Genomic DNA, 12,048 nt, shown 5'->3' with positions numbered 1-12,048 from the left:
TTTCTTTCTTTCTTTCTTTCTTTCTTTCTTTCTTTCTCCTATCAATCAAATGCTAATTGTTACCATGGCAACATGAGCATTTATTTATTTATTTATTTTTACATAGATAGAACCAGATTCTAGAGAGAGAATATGTAATTACACCTCTTCCTTCCTCTGTGCTCGTCTCACTCCGGCTTTGTCCAAAGGGTGTAAGTTCTCCGACTTGCTCGGATCGAAATGCTGTTAGAAGCGAACAATTTTACAAAATGCCTCAGAATTAAAAAACTACGATTTGAGAAACATTAAGTAAGAGAATCGTTCATTCTTATCTACTAACGCAATTTTACTAAACGAACTGAATGAGTCAGAATTCAACTGAATAAATAAATGAATAATCCGTGTGATGTTGATTCTTTTCTCTAAACAAGCCGATATAATATTTTAGGTAAAGTTTTCTCTTTTTTTTTGTCGCTGCATTAGCTTTTAGCGTAACAGTCAGAGCGCGGAGACGCCGTCTGCCGTCTTTTCACGGGTTTCGATTGGTTGCCAGCTAATGTGCCATTGGCTGCTGCGTGACCCAGCATGGTCAGGGCTTGAATGGGCACAGTGGGTCCTGGCTCTGCTTAATGTGTGTGTGGGAGTGTGATAGAAGGCACACACACAGACACACACACACACATGTGCATACACACATACACACACACTACATGCTCTGCTGTTGCCAGGACAACGCTCTCACCCATGGCACTGTGTGGAGAACAGAACAACAGCTCGTAGAAGCACTCACAGCTCTTATTCAGCTGTGGGATTGTGTGTGTGTGTGTGTGTGTGTGAGAGAGAGAGAGAGAGAGAGTGTGCACATGTTTCTGAGTGAGATATCTTTAAGGTGAATGTTTGCATACACATGGTGTTCACTGCTTTTAGTCACACACACACACACACACACCACTATGTCTAACCAACACTGGCTTGACCACCAAAACCCAGAGTGTGGTTCTGATCAAGGCAACACACACACACACACTCTCTCTCTTTTTCCTGGCTCTAAAGATTATTATTACTATTATTATTAATCAGAATACCACACAAACTGCTCAAAAGTTTTGGCACCCTTTCTGCCTTACAGCTTCATCTCATTCACACAAAAGTTGTTTCATTGACTTTGCGAAGCAAAACTTTGTTTTACTGTCAAAATGAACTGTAACACAAGAACGAGATCATGATTTATCCCTCACATGGTCATATTTCATCCAACACGAATTACAATCGATATAGGATCTAAGCATAGATACACAGGTTTCGCTCAGGTGCTGTGCAGTGGCTACTCCGATCAGTTATTACGATCAATAGCCTGATGTCCAAACCCCCAAATTTTCCATAAAATTTGACAATCAAATCAGAGACCAAATTGAGGTTTTATTACAGGTTTTATTGTGGATACAGGGATGACCTCGCAATATTAAAAATATTTAAATATATATACATATTTAAAAAAAAAAAAAAAAATTAAATCACTACATTTCTGGTCCAATGACTTTTTATTAATATTTGATATTATTATGATAACATTGAAACGTGGTTGCCAGATCTAAAGTCATCTCAGTTACGAAATGGCACACTTTTTCTAAGCTCTAAAAAAAATAATGTAATTAAATATTTAAAAAATGTAAGCTTCAGAGTTAAATATATATGGCTTTCGTGTTGCTACACTCTAGAGGGGTTTTATTCCAGTAAAACCTCACCCACGCTTTCTTTTGCACTCCTTCGTCCTCATGTGCGCCGCCACCTGCTGACCCTAATCGATATCTAAGCATGTTTGAAACCTGAAACCGTCTGAAAGCTCAGCCGATCAACACGACTACTCCAGACACTTCATACAGAAACACCGCAGCAGCTTCAGGAGCAGTGCATCAGCAGTTCCGCTAATGAGTCTGCCATAAAACAGTCTGAGACAGAGACAGAGACGGATCATCTGCCGTAAAGAGTCGGCCGCGGGAGCTCGAGAAATCGGCTTCACGCTGAACTCCGAGCTGCTGATGAGGCTTCAGCGGGGTTTTGTAAGATCCTAGCGATGAGCGATAGGAGGATGCTGAGATGTGGAGCAGGTTTGAGTTACAGAGAGGCTAAGAGTCTTCTGGGAAAGTGGGATGGAGAGGGGGGTGATGAGAGAAAGAAGCAAGGTGGAGAAGTGAGCAAGAAGGGGATAAAAGCTGAAATGGAGGGAGAGAGAGAGAGAGAGAGAGGAAAAGGGATGAGAGAAAGCTAAGGATACAAATCAAAAGAGAATGACAAGGAAGCAAGGTAGAGTAAAAGAGAGAGAGAGAGAGAGAGAGAGAGAGAGAGAGAAGGAAGCAAGGCAAAAAAGAGAGACAGGGAAAGGTGGAATAAAACAGAAGAGGAAAGGGATGATAAGGGAAAGAAAAGAGGGAGAGAGAAAGAGAGAGAGACAAAGTGACATGGAAACAAAGTATTAGAAAGAGAGAGGTGAGGAAAGGTGGAATAAAACAGTAGAGAGAAAGAGAGAGCAACATGGAAACAAAGAAAAGGAGATGGCGAAAGGTGGAATAAAACAGAAAAGGAAAGGGATGGTGAGGGAAAGAGAGAGAGAGAAAGAGAGGGGGGGAGCAAGGCAGGGAAAGAGAGATGGGGGAAAGGTATGATGAGGGAAAGAAGAGAAAGAGAGAGAGAGAGAGAGAGAGAGAGAGATGAGAAAAATGAAATGGGGAAGCTGGTCAGAGTAAAAGAAAAAGCTTGCAAAAGATGAAAAGTGGAATGTAGGTCAAAAAGTGATTAGCAGCACTGAAGAGAAAAGGAAAGAGACATAGAGAAACATTTGCAGCAAATAGAAATCCATAGCGTGATAGGAAACGTACAGAGAGATATAAAGGAAACATTAAGAGAGAGAGAAAAGAGAGAGAGAGCATTTCTTTCATCCCGGCAGATTTTTCTTGAAGCCGAAAGAAAAGAATGGCTTTGCGATGAGAAGAGTAAAAAAAAAAAAAGTCGGTTATATAAAACTGACATTCGGTAAGAAGCAGGAAATGGATTCATTATTGAGTCAACACATTTTTACAAACACTTTGAGACCAAGAAAGAAAAGAGCATTCATTCCTTTTTTCTTTTCCCCATGGTGAATCTTCTTTCTCTCTCTCAAATCAAATCAGTCCACATTCAGGAGTCAGCTCTTACTCTTCCAAGACTGATTCATTGATTCATTTGAGATTCGCTTTGTGCTTAAGGATCAAAAGAAAAAAGTTTAATTTGCTAGAATTTAGAGGTACATCATGAATCTGATTTGATTTCAACACCATTTTTCTGATTTTAACACAAAACGAATCTTAAGTCATTTATTATATTGAAGCTTTAACATTTGTTTGAAGGAAACAATCCCTTTACGGATTTATGGAATATTTTAGCTTGATATAACATGGCATGCATCTTATCCAATTTTTTTGTCGCCAGAATTCGTAACAATCCTGACAAAGCATAGGACTAGGTGTTTTTCATTCGGCTAGCTAGCTTAGGTGGTTTTTAACGTATACATAGCGCAGTTTCAAGCCCTTGCAACCTTAGGACACTCAAACCCGGGGCTCGAACCTGGATCTCCGTGGAAGCCCACGGAGCACGCAATGGAGTCAGACCCATACGCAGGATCAAACAAGTGCTGCTTTATTCACAGGGGTAAGACGAAACTAACATAAAACATAACACGAACTAAGCATAGTTAACAAAAACGACATGCGCACAGAAACAAGGACATCACAGTGCCTGGACATCAAATAAACAAACAAACATAGAAAAGACTAGACATCCTGATGACCGGCCATACGAACATACATACATCGACTGACGCCGACAGGTACATAAGGGCTCGTCTATATAGGTCCAGACATCAAGGTAAATGTGGAACAGGTGGTAAGGCAGGAAGGCAGAACAATGGGAGGGGTGTGGCACAAAATACATGGGGAATACACACAACAAAGCAGGCTCTGAGTATTCACCAGTGGTCTGGCAGGGAACTATCCAGCCTGGTTCCTGACAGTTGTTGACTAAGCTTGGTGCTTGAAAAAATCTTTGCTTTTTGGACCACTAATGGATCCGTTGGACCATTTAAAGAATCGACAGTTTGGAGATATGAATAAAATATTATATTTATGATCATTTTTGTTTAGGTATGACTTGCTTGACACTTTGTTTAATTTTTTTTTAGAGCTTTATCTAAGAATCCCGCTTTTCTTGCTGGATAAAATGTTTCTTCCTCGTTTCATTTTTTTTTAAAGATGACTCTGCAGTCAGGAACATAATCTTGTATCAGGCTTCTGGCTCTTTAGGAAAGCGTTACTCATCCATTCTCAGTAAAGGAGAGAGGACAGAATGAGCAGTGGTGGTTGGAATCGGTAGGACACTGAGGCCCACTATTTCACTCTGTGAAATGGGACGCAGGGGCAGGTTGACTAACATCGGGCATCATTTCTCAAACTGGATACGAACTGATTTATTCGTAAACTCATTTATAATCATTTGCAGTTTATGTATAACTTGTACATAAACGTCCACTAGCTAGCCTACGATCCTGCTTGACAGGATCAAGCTAACAAATTTATGACATGCAAGACATACCAGCGACCGAGGAAGCTAAGTGTGTAAACATAAAGTTTTTTTCATGGCCACTATGTAAAAATAAACAGTGCTAAATAATGTTTCGTGACACCGCTGATTGATTAAGAGTGAGAATGTTACAGTCTGTGTGTAAATCATTACTGAAGCACTGAAAGGGTTAATGAAGGTTAAGACAGATTCCACACACACACACACACACACACACAGACTCATTCAGGAAGCATACTCTATCTCCAGCTGCTTCCAGCTCTTTTCATCACGCTCGACACAGAGGCAGCGTGAACGCGTGTCTCGCCGAGGTGAAGAATTGCAGGCGGTGCGGAGGAAACTATTTATGAAACATGAATCTCCGTTCATTAATCTTTTACAAACACGCCGCTGTCGTTATAAATCAAACCGGGCCACCACACACACACACACATACACACTCTTTTGTGCAGCAGCATGCCGTAAATCAAAATCTCAACTTGTTCTCTTTGTTTCCTCCACTCTCTCTCTCTTCTTCTTCTTCTTTTTTTTGTTCTAGTCTTTCCTCTGTTACTTCTTGTGTACTTATCTAAGCGATGCTCTTTTCTTGTCTTCGGTATTGAATTTGATCTTTTCTGACTTTACTAAAGTCAGATAAGTAGCAAGGTAAAGCAAGTAATACGGCTGATTAAAATACTGGTAGTGATGTAAAAGTAAGCTTAGTTCAGCAATATCTTACAAATGATGAGCGGATTTACAGTAAGTACGTTAACCAGGGTTGCCAGATTTCAAATGAAGCAATTCCTTTTCTCATTCTTTTGAATGTGAAACAAGTTTTTTTTTTTCACACAAATTACAGATTTCTCTATAACACACCTCTCTTTGCATCTGCAAAATATATTTTACAATACACATGCTTCTGAATACCATAAACGTATACCAAACAAATCTCTGCAGTTATATTTAGCCTTTTTGGAGAATTTTATTTGAGGTTTTATGGTGCTTTTTTGTGAACTAGCCCAATCTGGCAACCAATCTGGTTTCAGTACGCTGTTCCTTTTGTGAACATTTGTGAAAAATGTCTCTCCATGTCCACTGACGGCCTCGCTAACTCGAATCTAGTCACGGCTTTGAACTAGCAAGTGGAATTTTTACAACTAAACATAAACGAATGTCTCGAATGCTGCTCGACCAATCAAATTTGTGGACTGGAACTAAACGTTGTATATTACTGCATGTTCACTCAGAAACTGAATTACAAGGATCATTTAAACGTCGTGTTCGGTTTGGTTTTGTTAATCATTCAGCCGGGGACCAAAGAATGGCAAAAATGTTGAAAAAAATCATATTACATTGTGATGCCTTTCGATACTGTGCTAATTTTACTTAGGAAGTGATTAGTACATGTCTGTAATAAGTAAAGAAAAGTGTAGTTTGGCATATTTAACCATGTTTGTAATGTTTATAATGGACGTCTGGATACATTTTATACAATAAACCTTCTAACTTTGAACTTATTGAATTATTATATTTAGAAATTCTAGCTTCTGCTAGCATGTCATACACATTTATCTGACTACGCATTTGTTCTTCCTGGCATCTTGCGTAAGCATGTGTTGGTGCGCACGTGAGCACGACTCGGCTGCCAGATCTTTCCGTACTCCTCGACTCCGCTCAGGTCCTGAGTGTGGACGCCAACATCTGCAGATGGGAGCTAATAAAAAATTGATGCCGCATGGTGCCAGGACCTTAATTACCCTGGAATGCAGAGCAGACTGGGAAGAGCCTCAGGACAACGAATAGGGAAGTGTGTCTGCATTGAAAGAGGAGCCTTGTATAACACTCTGCGTCTCTATACTCATTCCTCCAACAGTGTATACATTTCCTTACATGACCTGCACGACTGCTTCGGATTCCCTTAATACTCCTGGTGCTGAAATCTAGAGTGCGAGCCAGGGTTCGTTTTCATTCAAACACACACATGTAAGGTTTGTTATTGAAAGACTCCCAGAGCAGCAGTTTTTCCCGGTGATTTTCCCCCCAGGGGAAGAAAATTGAGATTAGAAGTGTTGTGTGTACCAGGGAGTAATTGACCACAAGCCAAAAAAAAAAAACAATTTCAAATGTTGATGTCAGTGACATCAAGTAAAATTTAATTGTTAAACTAAATTGTTTCCTGTTTCTCTCGCTCTGTAGTTACGTTACTGGACTCGATGTCGGCTCTGGGGGACCTGGGATGGGAGGCGTATCCAGCCGAAGGGGTAAGTAGCCACCAAAGAACATCATTTCTTTATATCAGCAAAAAAAGATACTGCTGTGTTAGGTTACACTCCTCCAAATACCCTAAAACATCCTATACTGCTAGCTAGTAAAAAAGCTTAAACCCTATCAGTGGAAAAAGAAATCTACCAAACAATGATACTTGATATAAGCCAATCTGAGGCTGTTCAAATAGTAACACAAAACTAATGTTTTAATCAAGAAATGCCTTCCTTCCAGTGGAAGATTTTTTTTTTTTTCTTATAATCACACTGAAATGCAATGCATCAACAGACTGAATTCCAGCAGGAAGTCGAGCTCAACCTGCTCGTGAATATTTATGAGCAAGTCAAGTTTTGTACATGTCCACTGCATGTGCGCCTGTATATATGTGTAAGTCAGGGTCATTTTTAGGATTTCCACAGATATCCAGGGTATAAATAGCTATCTAAAGTCATGGTTAGGCTTAGTGGTGTGGTCGGACACAGTTCCCTTTTTATTTGGCGGAGAAGCCAAGATTAGGATTTCTTAAATCACAACATAATCCTTTGTGTGTAAAAGAGAAAGAAGGATAAGGAGAAGAGAGGAGATCTGGTTCGTCTCTCTCTCTTTATATGATGTGCCCAGCATGGGCTAAAAATAATCAAGTTAGCGAAAGTCAAACTGGGCTTTAAAGGAAATCAATCTTCAGGATTTCACAGCCGCCTGTTTTAATGATTTAACAGAGCAGCCAGAAGCTGGATCGGATCTCCGTACTTGTCTCACAAACAGACAAATACACAGCAATTTATTTACTCCCCTGCCAAGATTGGCCAGTATTAAACCTGATTTTTTTCTACAGGATCAGGAACAATTTTTGGGACCAAATCTGGGCTTACAAAACGCCACCATAATGCTGTACGTTATCTAACTGGCCATTATTTAGGTGCAAATTTGATTCAGCCATCCATGTCCAAATGATCTAAGAGCTACAGTGACATTTAGCACACAGCATGGTTGAGTCAGATGGCTGTGAAAAAAAAAATCATCAGCATACAATAACAAAGTGGTAGAAGCACAAGGATTTGTAGGGTTTAGTGATTAACGTACCACTAGAAAGCACCCTCCATTTACATTAAGGAGATTAACAGGCATGATAGTCTAGTGGAAATGTTGAGATTACTTTGCAAAGCTCTGTTTGGAAAGGGTTGGTGTAATAGGTCAGGCTGATCTAATAAGAGGTCTTGGTGGGGATTTGACTTGAAGAGAGTAGAAACAGATGCATTGCTAAGGTTTATGAATGGCAACATCCCATTTCCCCAAAAACAAACTAAACAAAAGTCCTTCACTATCTGATACACAATTGCTAGCTTTAACTTGAGTTGGCAAACATTTAGTTGGACAAAAAGTCATGCCTTGGTCCCTGGGGTGTCTACAATATATGGTTAAAAATATATGGACACCTGATGATTGAACATCCCATTCCAAACATACTATCCAATTCACACTCAGTTTTTACCCCTTTACTATGCCAACAGCCTCAACTATTCAGAGAATGCTTCCCAGTAAATTTTGGACCGTGGCTGTGGGGATTTGTGCTCATTCAGCAACAAGAGCACATATTTGTGGTTGGGCACCAATGTCCAGCAAGAAGGCCTGGTGTGAACCTGATGTTGGCATGCCAATTCATTCCAAAGGGGTTCAGTGGGGACGAGGTCAAGGGCCACTCGAGTTTTTCCACTCCAACCTTGGCAAGCCATGGTCTCTGCTTTGTGAACAGGGGCATTGTTATGCTAGAACAGGTTTGGGTAGCCTCTTAGTTCCAGGGAAAATCTTAATGCTACAGCATACAAAGTTGTTTGCTTCCAACTTTGTGGCATATGGGTGTTATTTGAAATCCCACAGTGGTTAATTCAGCTAGTAATTCTGTCAAATGCTACTGCATCTCTAACTGTACCCTTTTTAGTTGAGTTATTTCCTCTGACAGTTAGTTTCTGTCCAATTCTCCAAATCAGTCCAAAGTTTCAGACTTTTCCTAGCTGATTCACTAGCTGTTGTTTTGTACAATCCAGGACAAGGTTAGGGCACTAGTGGCCTAAAGCAAGGACAAATGCATCATACAGTATATTCATCTTGTTTTGCAAAGTTTTTTAAACCTACCGGGAACATTATTAAACTTGGTCCCAAATGCAGCTTGCTTTCACGGCAACCGGAATTGGGAATATGCCAGAGCATTAATGGGTAAAGCTGGGTCATCTTTATTTGCCAGTGGTCAGAAAATACAAGGCAAGCAATAAATCACCAATGAAATTGCTATTTGTAGCAAAACTATATGTATTGTAAATGCTTCCACTGAGACATATAAAGCCAACCAATTGCTCACACTGTCCTTTGATGTGTATGTCCTTTGATTTGATGTATATGGTTGGTGTTGCTCTGATTGACAGAGGAGAGAGAAATGTCAATCCTTGTAGCAAGAAAGCATGGCCAGATGTTGTCTATTACTCCTGGCTCTCCCAATAATAGAGTGAACACTTGTGTTGTGCCCTTCAGGAACCCATAAATAATCATTGATGATGCCTAAGATTTTGGGTCCTTGAAGCACAAACAAGTTGTTGTTGTGCTACTAAGTAAGATTTCCCCCTAAGTCTCCAGTCGGCATCAATGTTTAGCCCAGACTGTAGTGTTACAAGCAAGTAGTCGATTCACAGCTCCCAAGTCCTTGGTGTAATCCTGACCTAAGGTTATTGTATACATGAGCTTCCTCCAGGATCTATGCACCTCTCATAAACATGTCAATAGATGTATTTGTGAATGGATTATGGAGGACCCAGTTTTCCCAGGGTAGCTTGATCCACTGTGAACTTTGTTAAGGATAAATGAACTGATAGTAGTTTCCTCACTGACATGACTACTTGAAGGTGCTGAGTTTGGGGTCTCTTACTGTTGCCTTGTGGATGGCATGCCTGGAGATTTGCTGACCTTTGACCTTCAACAGCCTGCCCCACCTTCAGACCAAAGGCAGTCGTTTCCCATGGTTGTTTGCTTAGCTCCATTGAATATTTATCTTAGCAACTCAAATGTGCCACTTGACCCTGGCAGGTCAGAACCAATTCCCTCAACCCCAAGCCAGATGTGAAGGCTTGGCTTTGGTTTGATGCTCAAAGTTAATTTCAGATGTGTGCGTGTGAGTGTGTGTGTCTTAAACCCAACAGGGACGGTTCACATTGGGCCGGCAGGAAACAGGTAAACCTAATTATGTGTGTTTCAGAAAGAACCCCTCCTTTAAAAAACAGATGTTCCTTTGTGGACTTAAAGACAGTAATGATCTCAAACTACCAGATAATTACTGTTGGAATTTCTGTTAAGTCAGTGAATTGACATGTTTGCCCTTCTTCAAAGTTGCCAAGCAATGCCGAAAAATGACTGATGAGTGGATTTTTTTTTTTTTTTTGGCTTTTTTTTTTCTCAAAGCACCGAGGGCTGTGCAGGAATCAGACACCCACATTATCCTCCTGACAGCAGGGCTGCTTGAAAGTACCTAACCTTTACCTCCTGTCTAAACAGAATGCTTTTAACCTTGTGCATGTACTATTGTGTATGTGGGCGATTGCTAGCCATTTTATGGTAATTGCATGTCGTTTATATGGTGACTCAGCTCACCATATGGCATAGCAGTTATTACGTGTTGTGTCTGATGTGTATGTGTGTGTGCGTCAGACACCCTGCTAAAAAAACTTCAATCACTTTGTAAAATACTTTCTAACTCCCAGCAACGGCTTCCCAATGGAAATATAAAAGTTTACTACAGACTAACTTTTGAAAATAAATAAACAGGAACTCATAAGACTGTCTTTTTTGCCCGATGATTATTTCTCCAAATGTCACATTCATTGCACTATGGGGAAAAGCAGTTTACTGTTTTCATCCAGAAAGTCATTCTATAGCAACGTTGATTTGATCTGCAATGTCCGTCTGTGGACTGAAGTGAACACACACATGTCTCTGTTTAAACACACCTGTAATTGACCCTTGTGTCTCAGTTGATATATTTTAAACATACTCCATTCATAATCATGTTGTTATAGCCTGTGGCATCATGGCAGGTTTGAGAAATGAAGAGAAACCTTCACTCCATATGAGCAGAGCAAGCAAGGAAAATAGCTTTCTTCTAGTTTAATTTGGAAAGTTTGTTTTTTTTCACCTTAGGAGTGTTTAGACCGTTTCCTGGTAAAGCTAGGTGAAACTCGACCATGGATGCAGCCTGATATTAGACAGGAGAGCTAAACAGTATAGTATTGTGCCACTTTTACACCTACATTATTCAACCGCTTAAAGAATGGCACTTGATCCAGTCTCTAGAATTTTTTTGTGTTTTATTTTTTTCCTCCTTAAATCTAAATATCCAATCCAATGTTTGTTCTTCATATACCATGCGTTAAATTAATATGCTACCAAAACAAACCTAAGCACACTAACTAGCTAGCTATATTAAGTAAAAGAAAACACAGCTATAATACATGCAAAATTAAAGTCTAGTATTCATCGTTGTCAATTGTTAAAAGCTTTTGTCCTCTCAATATGTCAAAAGCTACTCAAATAAGCACTTATTAAATGCTGTGGTTCTCCTCTGGCTAGCTTTAGACAGGATGGGAAACGCTTTAAAGAGACTACTTCTGAGTGATACAGACATTTGAGAACCCTGAGATTTTTATGTTTTGGCCCAAAGCTTGATGTCTAACCAAACATCAGTTCATTTAACAGTAACTCAAATCACTCAAGTTCTTAACTGAGACGGTGGTTTCTGAATGTATCTCTGTGGCAAAATGAGATCCGCAAACCCTGGGATCTGGGTTTTATTTGGCTAAATCTGAATCTTTTTGGAGGGATCAGACATATGAAGGATTGTTCCCGCCTGGTTTATTTTCTTTCTCTTTAAGAAATTGAGATGTTTTCTTACTCATGTAAGATGTGTCCTCGGGTACAGAAACTCAACACAAGTGAAAGCAGATGTAGCCAGAGTTGCTCGCACATATATTAAAAACTAAATCACACACACATTATAAGATGAGATTATAACATGAAAATTCATTGAAAACTTATTAACATTCATGGACTGTTTCTGGTCTCAGTTTATTTTCAGAAACTGCTGATTTATTTGGGGTACTGAGCTTTGAAAGTATTTAGCTAGACAGATATTTCTGACATTTTCAGGACATCATGCTGCTTACCATGTGAGAA

At 39.8% G+C, this 12,048-nt stretch overlaps 1 protein-coding gene across 2 annotated transcripts in view; it reads left to right on the top strand.

Moving 5' to 3' along the window:
* The window catches only part of epha4b (eph receptor A4b), a 97,842-nt gene that overhangs the window by 6,240 nt on the left and 79,554 nt on the right, over window positions 1-12,048 (top strand). For both annotated transcript variants that reach the window (XM_058395626.1, XM_058395627.1), the window contains exon 2: window positions 6,766-6,830. In XM_058395626.1, coding sequence (XP_058251609.1) covers window positions 6,766-6,830 — 65 coding nt within the window. The remainder of the gene's footprint in view (window positions 1-6,765; window positions 6,831-12,048) is intronic.

Source organism: Hemibagrus wyckioides, linkage group LG07 (assembly GCF_019097595.1).
Source record: "Hemibagrus wyckioides isolate EC202008001 linkage group LG07, SWU_Hwy_1.0, whole genome shotgun sequence".
Classification (NCBI taxonomy): domain Eukaryota; kingdom Metazoa; phylum Chordata; class Actinopteri; order Siluriformes; family Bagridae; genus Hemibagrus; species Hemibagrus wyckioides.
Note: the sequence above shows the minus strand (reverse complement) of the source record. Positions and strands in the feature narration are given on the sequence as shown.